This window comes from Schistocerca nitens, chromosome 8 (genome assembly GCF_023898315.1).
Source record: "Schistocerca nitens isolate TAMUIC-IGC-003100 chromosome 8, iqSchNite1.1, whole genome shotgun sequence".
NCBI classification, from domain to species: Eukaryota; Metazoa; Arthropoda; class Insecta; order Orthoptera; family Acrididae; genus Schistocerca; species Schistocerca nitens.
Window position 1 is genome coordinate 486276677 of NC_064621.1, and position 23874 is coordinate 486300550.

General features: G+C 35.4%; 1 protein-coding gene across 1 annotated transcript in view; it reads left to right on the forward strand.

Moving 5' to 3' along the window:
- Positions 1 to 7199, forward strand: part of LOC126198725 (A disintegrin and metalloproteinase with thrombospondin motifs 7-like) — a 673695-nt gene extending 666496 nt beyond the window's left edge. Inside the window, exon 18 of the mRNA XM_049935245.1 lies at positions 6531 to 7199. Within this exon, the coding sequence (XP_049791202.1) occupies positions 6531 to 6637 (107 nt within the window). The 3' untranslated portion in view covers positions 6638 to 7199. The remainder of the gene's footprint in view (positions 1 to 6530) is intronic.
- The last annotated feature ends 16675 nt before the right edge of the window (positions 7200 to 23874 follow it).

Below are 23874 nucleotides of genomic sequence, written 5' to 3' on the forward strand. Positions count from 1 at the left end.
TTGTAAGATCTTAGTTATAAAAGTATAAATTTTAGTGTATTTCATCTACAGAAAGATCAGCCTACTTGTACTAAAACAAATTTTATTTAGTGGGAACATTGAATTCTCCAAAAGCTAAGTTTTAGTTTGAAAACATATTATTATATTTCTATAATTGCTAATTTGTGTCATTCCAGTGTTCACAAAATTGTTGGTTGTATATGATTTATATGACAGATTATTATGACTGATATGTACTTGTGTAGCAGTCATGATTAGCTACACCTCATTCTTGCAGCAATTCTCATTACCGATTGCTCAGTAACCTACATAAATCAAAATATTTACATCAAACAAATACCACTTTCTATTAATATGAATGTCATCTTTCCTAGTTAGTTTTCATTTATTAAACTATCTAGGCATAACAAGCATCATATGAAGTTATCTAATAGTGATGTGTCTGTGCATAATTCTCATTTACAAAATATTTTGGTAAAATAAATAGATTTACAGATGCCATACATTAAACATGGTACTATGTGTAAAAATTCTTTGAGTACAGTTGGGCAAAAGCCTAAATTGGAATCAACATGTAAATAAATTAATCATGAGGCCCAGTTCACCATATTTTGAACCTGAAAGTAAGTCCTATTGCATTGACTTGAGAACAAATATACCACTTATTTTGAATACCTTATGTCCCATTGTCTGCCTGTACCTGTGTGGGCAGTGCAGCTGATTGCCATGGGAGGGACCTGGTACTGCCTGGAATTTTTCCTTGTTCCGAGGACTGAAATAATGTGCACTCAGCCTTGTGAGGCCAACTGAGGTGCTACTTGACCGAGTTGTAGCATTTCCAAGCTCAATGAACCCAAAAACGGCCAGGAGGGTGGTATGCTGCTCACATGGCAATGATGTCATTGGCAGAGGATGACACAGCAGTTACTCGGGCCGGTTGTCCCATCTAGAGCCAGAAAATGGAACTACCTCCCATTATCTTTGGGGACAGTGCAGCCAAAGTAAATAACAAATCTATTTAGCAAAAATGAGCATTCATTGTGGTACATAGATTCCATTATGATGCTAGTCTGAAGCAAGTTGGTGCTACCTCAGTTATGTTGCATAGCTGCTGTGTATGAACACATATCCATTGACCTTCACCTTTACAAGCAGTTGACTGGAAGTTAAGAGAAAAATTTGATTCAACCACATTTATAAAGCTAATCACATTAAAATTAAACAATGGAAATTCCAGGTTGGAATAGCAATGTAAGGAAAAGATAGATTGCTGTTATCTGTGAAGATGACACATTGAGTTGCAGGCAGGCACAGTGAAAATACACTTGCACATTAGCTTTCAGCCAAAGCCTTCTTCAGAAAAGGAAATACAGAAACACACTAACACACTAACACACATTAACACACACTAACACACACTAAAACACACTAAAACACACTAACACACACTAACACACACACACACAAACACACACACACACACACACACACACACACACACACACACACATGTTCACACAAGCATGCAGATCTCACAAACATGACTGCTATGTTGAAATGTTGAGTCACAGACAGGCACAACAAAAAGATACTTGCACACTAGTTTCAGCCAGAGCCTTCTTCACAAAAGGAAACACGCTGCTATCCCACATGTACAGGAGTGACACTGGCTGTTATACTGTCTAAACATTGTGCAATGGGCTAGGGACCTGAAAATGTAGCATCTATTTTTGCCAAAATCTGCATCTATTATGAAGTCTTTGTGATTTGAAATTGAATTAAAATAAGTTGTGATTGGGAAGCTGTTTGCCTAGAATGTTTGCTCTTGCAAAAGCTTTGACAGCATTTTTTTTTCTCCAAAATGGTCTTTGCTTTCTTCTTTTGGCTCTATTTAAGCTTTCACCAAATGTTGGTTTCTGCTGAGAAGCAGCAGCATTTTCTTGCTGGTGAACAAAGTGCGTCTCTGATTTAAGATGGTTATTGACATTATTTTTCTTTCCCCACCAAATTCATTAATTACAAAATCTACAGAATATAAATATTAATCATTAGTGAGCATTCGCAGCTGTGCAAACCATGCTTGACAATACTACACATAGAAAAGAGAAGGTACTTAGAGTAGAAGTAGAACCGAAATAGAAATAGAACCAAACATAACTCTGTTTGCATGTTCAAACAATGGAAACTTCACGTAGGAATAATTAAGACACTTGCATAAAGCTTTTGGCCACAGCCTTCATCAGTAAAAGAGAGACACATACACTTTTGCTGATGAAGACTGTGGCCGAAAGCTTTATGTAAGTCTCTTTTAATTGTGCCTGTCTGCAACTTGATGTGTCTTCTTTATGGTAAGCAGCAATCTGTTTGCATGTTACAAAAATGCTTTCAGCATGGTCAAGTTGACAGGTTTTGTTTTTTGGTTGCTATAGTGCAGAGTGTAACACTATAAACTGGCAATCAGCATGCAAGTGTAAACCAACCAGAATTATTAGCAACAGAAGGGATGCAGTGCAGGTAAATAAGTTCTGCCTTCCTTTCATGATGCAGCCACCCAACTTCCGCGTAACCGTGTTCTGTTTTTCTGTGAAAGCAGACTTGACAGGCACTGATAAGAATTGCCAATCCCTTCAAGGGTTACAAGTGGCATAATCGAACTCTGTGATGGACCAGAATTAGTTGCTTCACTCATTGAAAAATAAGAAAAGAAACAATTAGCAAAACACAACACAAGACATTCAGTAATGGCTACCACACATTTACTTGCTGAGTTGCCAGTGTCATAAAAGTGGTAGTGCAGGCCTGACCTCTACTGGTGTTTGACACAATCACTTTTCAAAACTACCTCATTTAAGTGTCCACTTTATACCAAATTTTGAAGTTTAGCTAGCAGACAAACATATACATTTATTTGTTCAAAAATGCTAGGTCCCACAGCTGAGTTCTGTTTTGTATTATGAGGTGTGTGTTTTGTACAAACCAGTCAACTGTCGACAGTTGGTACAGCATCTAGTGCACAGATAAATTGTTGTGTTCCTGCATTTTTTATTTTGCAGACACATTCTTATGCACATTATCTTTCCAAATTGGGCTTTACCAGGTGATGTGTAAGACCTGTACCAAAATTTGGTTACTTTTTCGATATTAATATGCAGAAAATAAAGATGTTTCAAACTATATCTGATAAAACTGTTTATTTAGATAAAATTCACAATTAATTAGGATTTATTAGATAATTTCACATTTTGAGGGAGAATTTGCATTTATTGCAAATGTGAATTTTTCAGGACTCTAACAATGGTTGATATCGCTATGCTATAAGTTAAGGGAAAAGAGTATTAATTAAATCATGTGGAAAATAATATAGCAGTCTTATTTTTGAACTGATCAGCTTCATTTGTTATGTTGAAATATTTTTCAAATTTCTTGAATCAAAAGTAATTATTTACACTGTATTTCAACTTGTTATGTAGAGAGTTGTTATATGCAAACTACATACATAAAAATCTTAATTAAATCAAACAATGGAAGATCCAGGATGAAATGTAACAATATTAGAGAAGGAAAGTTGCTACTCACCGTATAGCAGAGATGCTGAGTCACGATATGCACAAGAAAATGGCTTTAATGGCCAGAAGATATGATTGTATGAATCTTTTTCTTGTGCCTATCATGTTTCAGCATCTCCACTACATGGTGAGTAGCGACTTTCCTTCTCAAACATTAATTAAACAGTGTAGTAAGTGAAGATTATTCACTGTATGGTGAAGGTAATAAGTCATACTTATAATAATACTCACCTCTTGACCCCAAGTATTTATTATGTTTCTTTAATCCTTAAGCATTTCAGCATTAAGCCATTTTCAAAGGAACTAAATAAAAAAAGGTCACACATTGAGAAACATATGAGCAATACCAATATGTATACAGAAGAACTTGTACCCACCAAAATTCTATTGATACAAAGTACCACATCAAATTTAAATGTACAGAGTATAAATGCAAACTGGCTTACATATCACCATGGAATGACAAGAGAAACATCTCCACCAGATGGTGTTAACATACAAAGATGGTATTTTATTACAGTGAATACACATTTTCTGCATTTACAAAAATAATAATTGTACATTTTACAATCACATAGGCACATTACCTTATATGTGTGCACTTGATATGTATAGACAAACAGAAGACAGGCACGAAGTGGACAGTTTGTTACACAACTATCTTGTGTACAAATTTTGTAAAAATATAAAGAACATGAAAAAATATAAAAACAGCTGTAAACAAAGCCAAAACAAATGTGTATGAAATGTTAAGTGGGGCTAGTAAGGGTATTTTTTAGTACATCACGCTGCACATTGATACATAGTGCCTCGCACCACCTGAACCTACATAGTTCCTAGTAACTACCTGAGCAGATTAAAGCAACGCCTAAAAAATGTAATCAAAGCCTAGCTGTCACTATTTAAGCTCTTGATGTCATAGAATTACTTTCTCAATCGTTATCATTGTCTCACTGATGAGATGAACCAGCCATCAGCTTAGCAAACTGCCTTTACAAAAATGATTTTATGCATTGAATGGTTCACCTTGGCGATGAGACAGCAACCATATGATTGTTGAGAATGTAATCCTATGACAACATGACCTTAAATAGCAACAGCTAGCCTCTGATTCTGTTTTTTATTGCTCATCTTAATTTTTAGGCATTGATTCAGATCATTCATGCTGTTATTACAATCAATGTGAGTTCAGTTGGTACAAGGCACTACATACTGAACTGCAACATAATACAATAAAAATTACCCCTAGTGCCTCTCAATTAACATTTCATATATGTTGGCTTAGGCCTCGTCTCTAGCTGTTTTTGTATTTGTCATGTTCTTTATATTTTTTATGTAAGTTGCACATAAAATAATTGTATAACAAAATTCTACTTCATGCAATGTCTTTTGTTCTTCTGTAGACTTTAAGTGCACACTTATACTCTAGTGTTCTCATATGATTGTTAAATATATGCTTATTATTTTTATAACTGCAGAAAATAATTATCTATTCACTGTAAGTCAATGTGATGTTTGTAGACTAGTGCTACCTGGCGGAGCTGTTTTTCTTATCATTCCATGGCCACACATAAGCCAGTTGGCACTTATCCTTCATATAATTAAATCTGATGCTGTACTTTGTATCAATAGGATTTTGTTGACTGGAAGTTGTGCTGTGTACATTTTCTGTTCATTTCTGTTCAATTGCTCTCACTCACATGTTTCCCAGTGTAAGCTTTTTCTTCTTCATTTAGTACCTTTAAATATGGCTTAATACTGAAACTTGTTAGGATTAAAGAAATGGAACAAATGCTTGTGGTCAAAATTGAGTTTGTTATAAGTGCTGAATATGACTGCTATGTCTCACAAAGCTTTTGTGCAATATGCATTTATTAAGTAGTAGACATCTGCTCAGGCAGGTGCTATTGACAATCAACAGTCAGTTTCGCTGCAGCTGTGTGTGTGTGTGTGTGTGTGTTGTGTGTTGTGTGTGTGTGTGTGTGTGTGTGTGTGTGTGTGTGTGTGGTTGTGTGTGTGATGTAGTACTTCTAATAGAGAAAGAGCAAGAGCTCAAAAGCTAGAGTAAATATTGTTATTCTGTTGAGTGTTTATATGCACCTCACATCTGTCAGTTATAGGTGAGTGAGTACCTTCCCTTTCTTTCATGTATTATGTTCAGCTAACATACATACCTGTGTGGTGTACATGTAGTGGCAAAAGAATGTGCCTCAAAACCTGGTCAATTCTTTAAGCTATTATATTTGTTTACATCCTCATATAAAACATCTTCATGGCTGAAAGTCTTTGTTTGGTTATATTTGTCTATATGACACACATCTGTAGGTGAGTGATTGCCTTTCTTCATTCTTTTTTTTCCACCCTGGACTTTTTGTTATTGTGGTATTTTATGTTTGTTTATAACTATGGAGTGCAACATCCACCATTTCATTTGTTGCTTCTTTGGTGTGGTGTTCAAGAAGTGATAGTTCTTAAACTGCAGTATGTTCACTAACAAAATTGGCTCATCACCATCGTTGCGGTGCTACCTGCAATAACTGTTTGCTGAGTAACCTTCCAATTGATCATACACATGAGTCCATGTTTCGTTGTTACTAACAATTACAATGTGGTGAATGTTTCTCCACAAACACTTGCAATAAATTAAGTTTGTTTCTAAGGTATTGTACATATAAATACAGCATCCTGTATCGTATTATTCTTGCTTATTGACTAATCATTCTGCAGGAGTCAAACTAACTAGAGAATCTTAAATGAACTAAGTGTTAACACATATATAAGAAAACTAACAAAAGTGTACTAATCTCAAAAATCCTAAGCAAAATTCACTTGTAAGGGTTTAATTACTGAATAAAGAATGTATCACTGTAAAATCAATTGAAATTATTGCTTTTGCTCCATATTTATAACTGAACAATATTTATTTGTGATTACCAGTATGTAATTGCAATGACAATGTTTCAGGTGATGCCTGTGTCGACACCTTAAAACACTGCAGTGCCTACAAGATGCAGTGTAATCGTTTTTGGGTAATTAAGACAAAATGTTGCTACACATGTTCACTCAGGTAGCACAGACATTAATTTATTGTGAAAGTGTGTGTGTGTATGTGTACGTGTGTTTGTGTTTTATGCTGCCAAAAAGATTTTGATCTGAAATTTCCAAGACTCAAAGGAGCATTTATGAATGGAGAGAAAGACAAGTGAAAACAGGTTACAAAGAACTAATGTACCCTGATAACTGATGTGATTCTTTAGAAATAAGTACTTGCCAATGCAGTGTTGTGTCAGATATTCTTTCACAACCACTTCACAAAAAAATGTGAAGTTATCTATATTGAAACTGCCATCCAAAAACCTCATAATATTGTACATAGTGATTAAAATCAAAAATGTAAATGATAAATATTTCATATTGAAACTGCATAGCACCTCCTGTGTGTGTACAATTGTTATTTCATTAACAATATTGTGATAAAAAGAAATCATCAGAATATTGGAATGTATGATACTTCAAAGCAGTGAAATACTAGCCATGTTCCTGTACAGACTGTGTGACAAATGCCATATATATCTCCCTGGCCACTAATATTTCAAAAAAGTTTTTTAACTGTGTCTCCCAGTACACTGCCTATTATTACTGTTTTGTATTATGATTTCATGCAGAAGTCATCTATTTTCATTCCATGACTGTTACAATGTTTTTTTTTTGTTACATATGTATATTGGATTTTGTTATGACAATTCCATTCCACATATTAGTGAATTAGTTAATATTCCAACATGACTGTTAAATATTCATGAAAATAACTGTTACAGAATAACTCATATCTTATTCTTGTTCTGTAAAAACTGTCACAGACAGACATCACTTGCAATTATTGTTTGCTATACATGTTATTCCCCTGCTCTGATTAAAAACCAATAGCCATTTTTCTTTGCAGTAAACCATTCAGTGTTCGTCACTTAGTATACTTTATTTCATATGTTCCAACCTCTATTTTCTGATTATTACAGAACTTTATATTTACAGTTATTATTTTTTAAGCCTATATATTATGTCTGCTATCATGCAGATCTTTGACTCAAAAGCATTTTTTTTAAATGTTTTGTTTTCTGTTGGAAATTAGAACTTGGTTTTGTAATTGTGCTATTATCTTGCTGCATTCTTTGAAAAGAAGAATACCACTTACAGTTCAAGCTTCATAACTATTGCTTAGTTGGTGTACTATATATCCAAAAACAAAGATGATGTGACTTACCAAATGAAAGTGCTGGCAGGTCGACAGACACACAAACAAACACAAACACACACACACAAAATTCAAGCTTTCGCAACAAACTGTTGCCTCATCAGGAAAGAGGGAAGGAGAGGGAAAGACGAAAGGATGTGGGTTTTAAGGGAGAGGGTAAAGAGTCATTCCAATCCCGGGAGCGGAAAGACTTACCTTAAGGGGAAAAAGGACAGGTATACACTCGCGCGCACACACACACACACACACACATATCCATCCACACATATACAGACACAAGCAGACATATGTCTGCTTGTGTCTGTATATGTGTGGATGGATATGTGTGTGTGTGTGCGCGCGAGTGTATACCTGTCCTTTTTCCCCCCTAAGGTAAGTCTTTCCGCTCCAGGGATTGGAATGACTCCTTACCCTCTCCCTTAAAACCCACATCCTTTCGTCTTTCCCTCTCCTTCCCTCTTTCCTGATGAGGCAACAGTTTGTTGCGAAAGCTTGAATTTTGTGTGTGTGTGTTTGTGTTTGTGTTTGTGTTTGTTTGTGTGTCTATTGACCTGCCAGCGCTTTCGTTCGGTAAGTCACATTATCTTTGTTTTAGATATATTTTTCCCACGTGGAATGTTTCCCTATATATGATGATGATGACCAAAACATCAATCCAATTATCACTAAAAGTTATATTTAGGTTTCCCTACAATGAACTATCCACTCTCACTTTGGATTCTTGACAACTTATTCAATTTTGTCATATTCTGTTGTTCGAACAAATACTTGCCAGTGTGCTAACTTCTCAGGATCTATTCATTCATTCACACACCAATTTCTATAAAACTCATCACGGAGGGGGGCTTTCAAATATGTGGAAAGAGTCCAGTTTGTATAAAAGGAGAAAACAGCCATTAAAAGCTACTTCAATAAAGTATACTGACTCGTAAGTTCCTTTTTTTATGCTTGTATAATATAGGAGTGTGAAAAGGTTCCAAAAATATACAACTGTGTGGTTCAATTCAATTCAATTCAATTCAATTCGTGACAGCCCCTGAGCTCTGGAGACTGATTGTCTCAGGCTGTGTTCATGTGTGAGATTCTTACATGTTGCCATTTTACTGAAGTGAAACACTAATATTATTACACAGTATTTCTATTGGATCCTGTTCAAATGTTCATTGACTACTAAATTCATATGAGTAGATCTCCCACATGCTTCTGAATAAATTAATACCTTCTAAGTGAATGTCTTGTATACCATCATCTTGTAAGCCTAGCATGCACCTTATAACAGCTAATTATTTGCACACAGATTTCCAGCTTGGGTGCTGTTTTTCTTGGCTAGTAGGTCTCCACCACTTACTTGTCAAAAGAGATGGAAAATGCTATCAAACACTATTACAAAATCTGCATTTGCTACAGCTTCTCTTCCTGTTCCCATCACATATAATATGTTGGAAGGGGGACTGCATGTGTATGTGTCATTCAAATTATATTCAGTATTTTTGCAGGGGAGGAATCTAATCCCCTGAAGTATATTCATGTTTTTTGATACTTGCACCATAAAGGAACGTAGCCATTCAAATTACAGTTTCAATTTATATGACACGTAGCCATCAAATGACACTATATTTTCGAATAACTGCATTACATATAGTATTTTTGAGATGTCTTATATTAGGTGGGATCAAACCTAAGACAGCAACAAGATATATACAGTGAACGGAGTATTAAATTGCTTTGTTATACATGTGCCATTACCTGTTATAACAGTTCATAACTTGCAAATCAGCTTTTCATCTACACTAAGTAGTTTCCATGCAGGAGCACCACCATTACATGGGTGAAGTTACTATACAATAGTGACGTATTAGTGACACACACACAAAATCTGTCAAATAAGAAAATATGATCACGATGGTGGTCTTCATAAAAGGACTAATTAAGTGGCAACATGTTCCTGAAAAACATTACTCAATCAGAAAAAAAAAAAAAATACTGAAGAACCGTTTAACTGAAAATCAAGTAGGAAATAGCTATTTCTGTTAAGTTTCCTGGCTTTTGATACATAGGCATAAGGTGGAGAATGAATTTTACACATCTTCACTGCATACTAATATGATTTTAATACTTTGCAGATAATTATTTGTCATGGAACTATGAATAGTACTAGGAATCATGTCTGTGTTTTCTAAATGGCTGTGGATTTTCTAATTAACAACTCTATAAAAGGATGAACATTTGTGCTAATTTTGCTGACAAAATGTATTAAAGATAGGAAGCAATATGAATTAACTGATTTCTGCTGCTTGTGGTGGAGAATTTAATTTTGCACGCAGAAATATAGTCATGTACTTCATACAAGATATTTCTTTCTTCAGCACCATGTATCATGAGAGATCTTTTGTACATTCACAACAGAGCCATTGTTTGGAAATACTTTTAAAGGCTAGTGTAAGGTATTTTGTCAGTTGCATTTTTTTTACTAGGGAGCAAATTTATTTTTGCTGTATTCAAAGAACAACAATTATATTCCAATAAAAATAATGTATCACTGCCAGTTTGTACATCTATTTATTTATTTAATTGTACACCAGTTGTATCTCAGCAAACAATGTGTTGTGGTACCAGAACATTAAACGTATACCATGAATATAACTGAATCTGAGTACTCAGTGTGGATGCTCCTAAAATTATTAAATGACAATTCTTCTTATTATTTATTTTCAAATTTTTTATTCCTCTGAGTCTGATATTCATATTTTGTATACTGAATCATCAGCTATGAGATTTTAGTTACGTGCTATTGCATGATACAGAAGGTATTCTTTTTTTTAAAAAAAAGGAAAACAGAAAAACTTGGTGCTATTAATGCTAAGAGGCTTTAAAGCATAAGTGCAAATGGTTTGAATATTGGATGTTCATTTTTATGTGGAATGAATAAATTATATTTTCCTAATGAGGATATGCTCATTATAACCATAGTTATTCCAATCAGAAGTACTGCTGTAACTGTAGTACTGACACCTAAAATATTTATGTACATACCTCATGTTTGCTTTGTAGCTTTTGGGCAAATGATAAATTACACTGCCTATAATGTGTATGTTTTTAACATCCACACAACATCTAGTCCCATGACTGAAATATTTTAGTGTATTGTACAGGTTATGGATTCCATGAACCACATTTATTTCATTTTCAAATATCTTATAGATAGTGGGGCACACTTTTCAACACTACTTCTGAATTTGGAACCCCCTTTTTTTGTATATAATTTTTGTATGATGGAAAACTTGAAACTTCCCTTTTACAATAGTAATTATATATTTCATGACAATAATTTATTTATATAAAGTTGTAAAACTTTGTTAATTTCTTGTATACTTGTGATTACTGAAATATTTGTAAAATATGTACAATTTAAAATGTAGAAAATAAGAACATTGCTTGTAATTTGGCAGATCATTAATTTTGTCAGTATTCTTCAGTGCAGTATTGTTCACCATATTGTTTAACTGTGCCATAATGGCAGTAATAAAGATATATGCCAAATAATGTCTCATTGAATTATTAACTATTCTCGCTCTCCACTCTTATGAGGTTATGTACACTGTAGTCCATATTTTTAGCTCCTCTTTATGGACAGTTTTCTGGAAAGACAAAATGAATGCATAAGTCTTGCAATGGCAGATTCCCAATAACTAGTATTTTAACTCAAGTGCTGTCTTCAAAAATTAATCAATTCATCTACAGATTGTGTTGTGTAAGTTCCAGAAAATCCATCATGAAGGACAACCTTCAGGGACACTGAAAAATTAAAATTATGTATTAACTGCCAGATGCAGTCACTGCAAGCCATTTCTATAATGCGCATTAACAACCTATTAAACTGATAGTGCTGTTCACATTGATAATTATGGAAATTACTTCTGAATTATATTGTTCATCAGAAAAACAAATGCCTTGGAAACATCACTGTTCTTCCCCTAAAGTAGTCAGCTGCTATATTTCAAACTGAAGCTTCTGAAAAACGTCATCAGACTTATATCTACTGCGTATACAGATGAATCATGTCATCTGTTGTTGAAAATTTGGAACTTCCCTTTATTGATAGAAAATCATTTTAATCAATCATACAACACAAGAGTAAAGATAATTTTATGCTTCCAGTTCACTGATTAAAATTATGTCCTCAGGCTCCCCAATAGATGGGAATGAAAATCTTCAGTAAGCTTAAAGCTAGAACATGAAACTAGATCCACTGAAATAGTTTCATGATGTTCTGATACAACCATGTTTCTAATTGGTGAAAGAATTAATGAAGAGAAAGTTGATAATATAAGCAGGATGTCATTGATCCTTAGCACTCTAGTGTAAATACAATTTTATTCTCAGGAAAAACATTAACTTTAGAATACTGCTCCTTCTCATTAGCTATAATTTGACATATAAGTGAATTGTATTACTAATGTTTGATATGTCTCCTGTACATCTGTGTCTCTGATGACTAATAAGTCTATATTATGAGAAATATAAGTCACTATTCACTGTAATTTCACACAGAAGACTGGCCTGTGATCATAGTCATAAGTTTAAAAAATTTACATCGCTGAGTCCATATATTCCAATACATTACGAAAGTGATTAATAATGTAAGTTGTTAATGTTGAGATTACTGAGTTTTTCTGATTTTCTGCTCAATATTTGATGGCAGTCTGTTACAGACATTAGCATCATAATATAAAACTATGTTATGAGCAGTTGCGGAAAGTATTTATACTTCTAGTATTATTTGTGATCGTGACTTTTGCAGTTCATCTTAAATTCACCACAAATACAAAAAAAGTAAAGAAAAAGGAATATATGAATGGGATGGAATCTGTACATGTGATGTACGTGTACAGACAAACAAATGATTACAATTCTAACAAAATGAAATGATTTGTTCAAGATAAAGAGCTTCACAGGTATGTGGAAGCAGTCATTTGGTTTGGAATTGATTGACAAAAGTTGCTGGATCTCCTCCAGGGGGATAGGGTGGCAAATTCTGTCCCTTTGGTGTGTTATATCATCAAAATCCTGAGATGGTTGGAGGACCCAGCCCCTATTGCTCCAAACATTCTCAGTTGCATGACGATTGAGCAAACTCACTGGTGAAGGTAGGGTGTGGCAAACACAAAGACAACCAATAGGAACTGTTGCTGTGTGCAGGTAAGCATTATTTTGCTGAATTGTAAGCCCGGGATGACTTAAAATGAAGGGCAATAAAACTGGGTGTAGAATACCGCTGTCAAACCACTGTGCTGTAAGGGTGACAGCCAAAGAGGTCCTGCCATGAAAATAAATGGCTCCATGAGCCACCACTCCTAGTTGTGGTAAAATTAGAAGAATCTACCTTATGTGATGAAACTACTTCTAGTCAAATAATAGACAAAATGTCAAGGGCTTCACCCACTGATTACTATAATGTGAAGGAGGCAGAAGATAGTTCCAAATTGATGGAACAAATTAATTTTAAACAGGAATTGCTTGAAGAAAATCAAAGTATACAGGAATGTTTGGTAGCTGAAGATATTAAATTGTTATTGAAATTAATAACTCAACAAAACTTAAAACTGGACAAAAGAGTAGTGACATTAAAAGGGGATTTTAAAGTTAAATTTGGGTATAGGTATCAAAAATTTGGACAAGAAAATATATTCAGTGCAAATCTGCATAGAAGAAAAAATAGATATGATGTCTTTGCAGAAAATGTAGGATCATCATTAGATTCTTGGAGTCAGAATTTGCAGGATAGTGGAGAGGAGACTGAAAAAGTTTGAGGAAGTGGAAATTGATGTTGTTGATTCATGTCAGGATGAATTAAGGGAAGTAGTATTCTTCTAATGATATAATTTCTGATGCAAAGCAAAAAGCAGTCACTGATATTGAGAAAGTGGACTAGTTGCAGAGAATGTTGCTGTAAATATTGATGTAATTAATGTATTGAACCTGAATGTGTGCAAGTAATGAATGAAACTGTGGACAAACTTGATGATCATGCTGAAGATAAGAGTAGGTATTGTGTAATTAATAATAAGATAAGTGAAAAGCAATCAGTAAAATTTGTGCAAGTAATATTGTGAGAAAAAGAGGTAATACTGAAAAGGCAAAGGGTACCAAAGTAAAGAAACCTACTGTGAAGCTCCCAGCAATAGTCATGTACAAATTATTAGAAGTTGACAGTAAAGTAAACAATCTGAAGGAAGAAATTCTTGCCGGCCGGAGTGGCCGAGTGGTTCTAGGCGGTACAGTCCGGAACCGCGCGACCGCTACGGTCACAGGTTCCAACCTGCCTCGGGCATGGATGTGTGTGATGTCCTTAGGTTAGTTAGGTTTAGGTAGTTCTACGTTCTAGGGCTCTGATGACCTCAGAAGTTAAGTCCCATAATGCTCAGAGCCATTAGAACCATTTTTTTTTTTTTTTTTTAAGAATTTCTTACTGTAAATATGCAGAAGGTAATTTTCAAAGTAGAAATCATGTTCAATGCATTTGTGCTCATTGTGTCTCAAAGTTCAAAGTTTTGTTGTGTTTTGTGGTAGAGTAGCAAATTTTTTTTAAAAAGTAGATGAGGAATTTCACAAAATTTTGCAAAACTAGATGTAAGGGCAGGGAGTCAATGTAATGGTGAACCCATGAGTAGTTAATGTGTTCAGTCGAGTGACTCCTCCCCAGTGGGGTTATTCTTTTCTTCCTTTCACAGATCACTCTTCTCCTCTAAATGTCCTCTCTGTAAGGTACGGTATTGTGGTCTTCAGTCTGAAGACTGGTTTGATGCAGCTCTCCATGTTACTCTCCTGTGCAAGCCTCTTCATCTCCATATAAGTACTGCAACTTACATCCACTTGAACCTGTTCACTGTGCTCTAGCTTGCCCTAGCTCTATCATTTTATCTGCCCTCCCCCTTCCCCCACTATGCACACACAAATGTCCCTCCAATACTAAATTGATGACCTTTTGATATCTTGGAATGTGTCATATCAACTGATATCTTTTTTAGTGAAGTTATGCTGCAAACTTCTTTTCTTCTCAATTCCAATCAGTACTTCTTCATTAGTTACACAATCTATTCACCCAGTTGTTAGCATTCTTCTGTAGCATCACATTTCAAAGGCTTGTATTCTCTTCTTGTTGGAACTGTTTATCATCCACATTTCACTCATTATAAGGGTACATTCCAGACAACTACCCTCAGAGAAGACTTTCTAATGCTTAAATTTATAATCACTTTTGACAAATTTCTTTTCTATGGGAATGCTTTTTTGCCATTGCCAGTCTAGATTTTACATCCTCCCTACTTTTACCATCATCAGTTATATTACTGCCCAAATAGCAAAACTCAATACCCTTGTTTTACTTTTGTTGATTTTCATCTTATATCTTCCTTTCAAGACACTGTCCATTCTGTTCACCTGCTCTGCCATGTCCTTTCTGTCTCTGACAGAATTACAATGTCATCAGCAAACCTCAAAGTTTTTATTTCTTCTTTCTGAAATAATTGTCTCCACAAACTTCTCTTTGGTTTTCTTCACTGCTTGCAGAATGTACAGATTAAATGACATTGAGGATTGGCTACAAGCCTGTCTCACTCCCTTCTCAACCACTGCCTCCCTTTCATGTTCCTTGGCTCGTATAACTGGTTTCTGTAAAAGTGAATAACCTTTAGCTTCCTGTATTTTACACATGCTAGCTTCAGAATGTCAAAGAATGTATTCCAGTCAACACTGTCAAAAGCTTTCTCTAAGTATAAACATGCTATAAATGTATGTTTACTTTTTTTAAATCTATTTTCTAAGATAAGTCATAAGTTGAGTATGGCCTTCCATGTTCCTTCAAGTTTCTCCAGAACCCAAACTGATCTACCCCAAGGTTGGCTTCTACCAGTTTTCCATCTTTCTGTGAATAATTCATGGCACTATTAAATTGATAGTTTTGTAATATTCACATCTGTCAGCACCTGATTTCTTTGGAATTGGAATTATTACATTCTTCCTTTGGTCTGAAGGTATTTCCCTTATCTCACATATCTTGCACACCAGGTGGAATAGTTTTGTCGTGGCTGGCTCCCCCCAAGGATATCAGTAGTTCTGAGGAAATGTTGTCTGCTCTAGGGGCCTTGTTTTGATTTATGTCTTTCAGTGCTCTGTCAAATTCTTCCCACAGTATCGTATCTCCATTCTCATCTTCATCTGCTTCCTTCTCTCTTTCTACGATATTGCCTTCAACCTCATTTCCCTTGTATATTTTCCCTCTATACACTCCTTCCATCTTTCAGCTTTCCCTGTTTTGCTTGGTGCTGGTTATTCTTCTGAGTCTTTGATATTTATACAGTTACTTTTCTTTTCTCCATATATCTATTTAATTTTCCAATAGATGATATCTATCTGCCTCATAGTTATATGTGCTTCTATAGATTTGCATTTGTTCTCTAGCCATTTCTACTTAGCCATTTGCATTGTCTTTCACTCCCATTTTTTCCATATCTGAGTTCTGTTTTGTCAGCTTCATTTGCTGCATTTTTATATTTTCTCTTTTCCTCAGTTAAGCCTAATATCTCCTGTGATATCCACGGATTCCAACTATGTCTTGTTTTTTTACCTATTTTATTCTATAATGTCTTCATTATTTCATCACTCAAAGCTACCCATACGTCTTCTTCTGTATTTCTTTGCCCTGCTTCAGTCAATCATTGTCTAATGCTCCCTCAGGAAGTTTCAACAATCTCTGGTCTTTCAAATTATCTAGGTCCCAGCAATTTATTCGGTTTTAATCTACAGTTCAGTACCAATCATTTATGGCCACAGTCCACATCTGCTCCTGGAAACGTCTTCCAGTTCAAAATCTGGGTCCAGAATCACTGTCTTTCCATTAAATAATCAATCTGAAACATTTCAGTGTTACAGGTGTCTTCCATAAGTACAAGCTTCTTACATGGTTCTTAAACAAAGTGCTAGTGATGATTCTATTATGCTCACTGCAAAATTCTACCAGGCGGCTTCCTTTTTCATTCATTTCCCCCAGTCCACATTCTCCTACTATTTTTCCTTCTCTTCCTTGATCTGATGTCAAATTCCATCCTCCATCACAGTTAAATTTTCCTCTCCCTTATTTATCAGAATAATTTCTTTTATCTCTTCATACATCCTTCCAATCTCTTCATTGAGTCCTCCCTCGGGCATGGGTGTGTGTGTGTTTGTCTTTAGAATAATTTAGGTTAAGTAGTGTGTAAGCTTAGGGACTGATGACCTTAGCAGTGAAGTCCCATAAGATTTCACACACATTTGAACATTTTCTTCATCATCTGAAGAACTAGTTAGCATATAAACTTGTACTATTGTGGTGGGAATCTGCTTTGTGTCTATCTTGGCTACAATAATGTGTTTACCACACTGTTCATAGAAGCTTACAATATTCCTATTCTCTTATTCGTTATTAAACCTACAGCAGAAGAAAATGTAATCATCCTTTATCATGTTCAGTCACTATATTTGTAAAAGTCTAGTATTTCAATGACTGTTTTTTTTAATATCAGCAAATACTGTTAGTATTTTAGTCAAAAGAATCAGATTGTGTTTAAATATTAAGTCATCAGAATTTGGTGGAAATTGTCTCATCTATGTTTAAGGATTACTAATGTTGGTAAGATTTTTTAATTAATTTCAGAATATTTTTCATCTTAATGTATGAAGTTGAGAAAGTAGTTAGCCAACAATGTAGCAACAGTTGAAATGAATTTACAGTCTTTTGGTCAGTTCAAAAAAGGAAATAAAACAGTGATCTATCAGATTTTCTCAGTTCATAATTAATGGTGTGCTTCACTGTTAAAGATCCTGATCTGTAGAGCTCAAACACTTTCAGAGAACCCCGCCAAAGAACTGCTGCACCTACGGATAGTGTTTCAAAGAAATGGCTAATCAGATCATAAAACTGAATGGGAGATGCATTTAAAATCAAGAATGCCTGAGAAAGAGATTGAGACTGAGACTGAGACCAAGGAAGAGAAGCCAAAAATCGCATTTATATCTTATGCTGGCCCAATATCTGGAAAGATTGGTAGACTCTTATGAAAAGGTGGCATCCATTGCATTTCACTCCCTTCACCTAAGATAAAAAGTACTCTTTGTAATATTATTCCTTTCATACCTGAATTTTTTCGGGAGGACAGAATATTTTTCTTTATATGGTAATGTTCTAAGGTGATTTTTTTAATGATTTTAGATGCAAGATTTATACAAAAATTTGTACCCATTTTCAAAACAATCTTTGTACTCTTGGCTTCATTTTATTGACTAAAATAACTAATTACAAAATATTCTCTATTCTAATGAATAGTAAAATGATCATTCAAAAACTACCATGCAAAATTACAATAAAAGTATTCATATCTAAAAACAAAGATGATGTAACTTACCAAACAAAAGCATTGGTATGTTGATAGACACACAAACACACACACAAAATTCAAGCTTTCGCAACCCATGGTTGCTTCATCAGGAGAGAGGGAAGGAGAGGGCAAGACGAAAGGATGTGGGTTTTAAGTGAGAGGGTAAGGAGTCATTATACAGACACAAGCAGACTCTCTCCCTTAAAACCCACATCCTTTCGTCTTGCCCTCTGCTTCCCTCTTTCCTGATGAAGCAACCGTGGGTTGCGAAAGCTTGAATTTTGTGTGTGTGTTTGTGTTTGTTTGTGTGTCTATCAACATACCAACGCTTTTCTTTGGTAAGTTACATCATCTTTGTTTTTAGATATATTTTTCCCACATGGAATGTTTCCCTCTATTATATTCATATCATTAATAAAAGTATTCAGTTATAGAGTGGAATAGCGCAGTAACAATATTCATGTATTCTGGTGGTCACGAGCTTCTGTGCACTTCTACCCTGGTTTGCAGGTATTTTCACAGTGATGACCAACAGTTGGTAGCATTTGTGGCTGATGAAAAGACTGAACATCCATACATGTGTACTTCAGGTTTCTCTTGGGGAGAAATACTTTTGGTTCAACTAAGCTACAATATAAGTTAATGTACAGAATTGTAGCCGGAGGGTCTGAAAGGATTAAAGCAATCTAGGTCTCCGAAATCCAGGTGTATATCACATTCCATTCAGATGTGGCATGTCAAACTATCAGAACAGAGGAGTAGAGATGCAAAGAACAATGGCTTCATACCTAACTAAAACAGCTAACCAAATCAGCACTACCTCGAATATAAACATGAAATTAAATACGATGAGATGAGTAATATAGTGCAAATACCAAGTTTTTGTGGGGCAGCTTGATTAAGGAGATTATGAAAATAAAGATGTCAGGAAACCTAATAAACAGGTATGGCGATTTAAATTTAAATGACATTGGAGTCCAGCACTTAATTTATTAAAATCTCATAATCATATCCACCAGCATTGGAAGATGCTGAGAGAATTTGTGTTTCATGAAATACCAGTGCCAGTTGTAACAAATAAAAGACCATCAAAGGGAGTATTGAGTGTCAAGAATCAAACTTGGCTATACAGTGATGAGCCAAAACGTTATGACCACCTCTTTAATAGCCTGTTTGTCCATCTCTGGAACGAAATACATCGCAGATACTACATATCAGGGATCCAACAGTTTGTGGTAGGTTCGTGGATGTATGTAGCATTAGATGTCTACACACAAGTTCTGTAAATTGCTTAAATAATGGGCCGCTGATGTGTGTAACTGGTGATGGTGAACGATAGCAAGCCAGATGCCTTCCGTAACATTTACATCAGGTGAATATGGTTGCTGAGACATCAATTTGAGTTCACTATAATGCTCCTCAAACTACTATAGTATGGTTCTGGCTCAGAGACATGGACAATTATACTGCTGGAAGATGACGCCACCATTGGGGAAGATGTCAAGCATGAAGGGATGCAGACGGTTCGCAGCTGTCGGCATGTCTTTGATTGCTACCACAGGTCCCATGCAAGCATGAGAGAATGTCTCCCATAGTGTAATACTGCTCCCAACAGCCTGCATCTGTGGCGCACTACGTATTTTGAGCTACAGTTTGCCTCGATATTGGCGTTTGTGAAAACAACTATCAACATAGTCTAGTAAACATGTGATTCACCCAAAGAGCTGACATGTTTCCATTGATCAACAGTCAAATCCTGATGGTCCCATGCCCACTGCAATCATAACTGACAATGTTGTTGGATGAACATGTGAATGCTTAGAGGTGGTCTCCTACAGAACATGAACATTTTCCCCAGAAATTGATTGGTTGTGGTGCTTCATGTTTGTGGCTACCCGGATCACGCAATTTAACACCAATGGATTTTTGTACATGGGGATGGATGAAAGACATAGTTTATGAGGACAAAGTCAGTACACGTGAGGCATTACTAGCTTGCATTATGAATGCAACAGAAAAAATTAAGAACAACCCTGTGAAGCTGAAATGAGCCACACAATGTGTTCATACACTTGCAGCTAAATGTATCGAACTTGGTGGAGATATTTTGAACATTTATTGTGAATGTATCGTGAAATTGTATGTACACTGTACATCTTCCTTAACACTGAGCTTTGTTTTTTCTGGTTCAACATGAATTCAAGTGTGCTGTGGTATTAATAAAAGCAGATTATCTGACACAGTCATACAGTTGCACCTCAGGTTTACAATACATTGATGATGATGTTTCAACTGACTAAACCAATGAGGGTTGTCAACAGGCCAATAGTGCATATTTTGGCAGTTATTTGGCTATGGCTGGTAAATGTGGCTTTGTCACTAAACAAGATACATGATACATCTGCAGTATCCTACCTTAATGCCCATGTACAGAAGTTAACATGATTCTCATAATAATTTCCATGCAGCACTTGGTGGAGAGAGATGTGATATGGATGGAACCTATGTCGGTGGAGAATTCATAGGGCACTGCATAACTCTGCCATTTTCTCATGAGATTGCATGAGAGCTAACATGCAGATCAACTGCAATAGCAGCAAGAACATTAATTCCCCCCTCTTCTTTCATCAACGGCATTTTTCCGTTTAAAAAAGTGTATGTTTACACAAAAAATGCACTTTCTAAGTATTATTACGATCTTTTTATTGGCTGACAATACAAGCCCCTGCTACCAATCTATTCTGTGATAAGTGCACATCAATAGCATTTTCCATTTCCGTAATATCAGAGGTGCAAGTTTTAGGTGATTCACCTTCTATATGTGAATGATCTTCCCCTTAACATACGACAAGGAGATGACAGTAGTGTTATAACAAATCGTGTTAGAGAGAAAGCAACAGAAAGATTATAAATTGTGTTTTCCAAAGATTTATTAAATGGTTCTCAGAAAATGTATTCTCCCTAAATTTTGAAGAAACAAACTTTATTCAGTTCTGTGCAACAAATAGAGCCATACCAACAACTGGTGTAGCACATGAGCAGTAGTCAGTAAACAGAGTAGAATGCTCCAAATTTTTGGATGTACATATTGATAAAATTTTGAACTCTAAGTAGCATATTACTGAGCTTCTCGAGCAATTAAGTTCAAACAGTTAAGCTGTGCTTCATATAACTGCTAATCTTAGAAAGAAATGAGTTAACCTCCTGACATATTTTGCATATTTCTGCTCTATAATGTCTCATGAAAAAATTTTATGGGTTTACTCACTACTTAGAAAGAAAATACTGATTGCAAAAAATTGAGTGGAAGAATGCTATGTGGAGTTCACCCACAGATGACATGTAGACACCTCTTCAAGGAGCTAAGAATTTTAACTGCACCATCACAATACTGTACATCTATCCGCTAATGAAGTTTGTCATAAATAATCCATCACAATTTAAGAAGAACAGTGAAGTTCACACACAGTGTTGTGCACACTAGAGGCAAAAATTGCCTTCATTACCCATTATTAAAACTGTTAGTGGCTCAGAGAGGAGCTCAGTACACAGCAACAAAAATCTTTGGTCGTTCTCCCAATAGCAAATAAAAATGTCAGATAATTTTAATAGTAACCTCAGACTTTTTCCAGATGATGCAGTTATCTAGAATGAGGTACTATCTGATAGAAGCTGCATAAAAATTCAGTGAGATCTCAATAAGATTTCAAAGTGGTGCAAAGGTTGGCAACCTGCTTTAAATGTTCAGAAATGTAAAGCTGGGCACTTCACAAAATGAAAAAATGTATTATCCTATGACTCCAATATCAGTGTGTTACTGTTGGGATCGGCCAACTTATACAAATACCTGGGTGTAACACATTGGAGGGATATGAAGCAGAATGATCACGTAGGTTCAGTTGTTGGTAAAACAGGTGGTAGACTTTTGTTTGTTGTTAGAATGCTCTGGAAGTACTATCAGTCTACAAAGGAGATTGCTCACAAATCACTCAAATGACCAGTTATAGAATATTGCTCAAGTGTGTGGGACCCATTCCAGACAGGACTAACAGAGGATATTGAATGCATACAGAGAAGGGCAGAACAACTTGTCACAGGTTTGTTTAATCTGAGGGAGAGTGTCATAGAGATACTGAAGGAACTGAACTGGTAGACTCTTGAAGATAGACATAAATTATCCCAAGAATGTCTACTAACAAAGTTTCAGGCCCCAGTTTTAAGCGATGACTCAAGAAACATACTACAATCCCCAAAGTATTGGTCGCACAGGGATCATGAGGATAAGATTAGAATAATTACTGCATCACAGAGGCATTCAAACAAGAAATGACAAGTGCCATAAGAAGATGAAGAAGATGATGAAATGTCTTACAGTATGATACATTTAAAATCTTTTCCACAATATTTGAAGCAATTTTTCACATACAGCTTAGTAATTACTTTTAAAAATGTGGCCTTCTTTGTAATAAATAACATGGTTTTCAACAGTTAAAAAATTCCACTTCTGTATTCCTTGAAACTGTTAATTGGACATTAACTGCATTTGAAAATCAGAATACAGTCAATCTTGAGCTATGTGATTTGATTAAGGTATTTGACTGTACCCCATTTGACATCTTACTAGCCAAACTGAATCATCATGGAATATATAATACACTGCAATACAAATAATACATTGCAAATAATTCTCTCTTATCTAAATAACAGAAGACAATTTCTGTCAATCCAAAACAGACACTCTTCCTTGAAGAAAGTCATGTCTGGTGTGCCTTGGATCATTCTTCTTCACTGTTGGATTTAACAATTTACCACATTATGTTGGCCCTCAGTCACTTATCTGCTATGCGGATAATACAGCTTTGATCACCACAGATCAATATATGTCAAGGCTACACAAGAAATCACAGGAGGATCTCTCCACAACATCTTAATCCTGGTTCTCATCTAACAAACTACTATGTAATTGCAGAAATCAGCTGATCTAGTGAGTAATAAATATCTTAGGAAGGCTTACTTTGGACATTTTCAATCACTTATAATTTATGGGCTGTTACTACGGGGTTTCCAAATGTTCCTGTACAAAGGAAAATTCAGGAGAATTAACCCAGTTTAACCCTCATACCTCTGAAAAGAGGAATGCAGTAAGTATTAGTGTCAGTGGCTTTGAGAAGCAAGCTGAAATCATTAAAACTGAACAAAGCTCAAGGTCTCAGTGGAATACCTGTCAAAATCTATTCTGAATTTGTGGCCAAGTTAGCCCCTCTTCTTACTATAATCTATTGTAGATCAACCAGCATGGATTTAGAAAACATCAATCACGTGAATCCCAACTTGCACTTTTCTCACATGATATAATGAAAGCTTTGGACCAAGGCAATTAGGTACACACACTATTTCAAGATTTCTGAAAAGCCTATTGTCAAAATTATGATCATTGTGTATAAAGTGAAATTTGTGACTGAGTTGAGGACTTTTTGGTAGGGAGGATGTAGCATGTTATCTTGGGTGGAGAGCCATTGTCAGATGTAGAAGTAACTTTGGGTGTGACCCAGGGAAGAGTGTTGGGACCCTTGCTGTTCATGTTTATGTTAATGACCTTGCAGACAATATTATTAGTAAAATCAGGATTTTTGCAGATAATGCA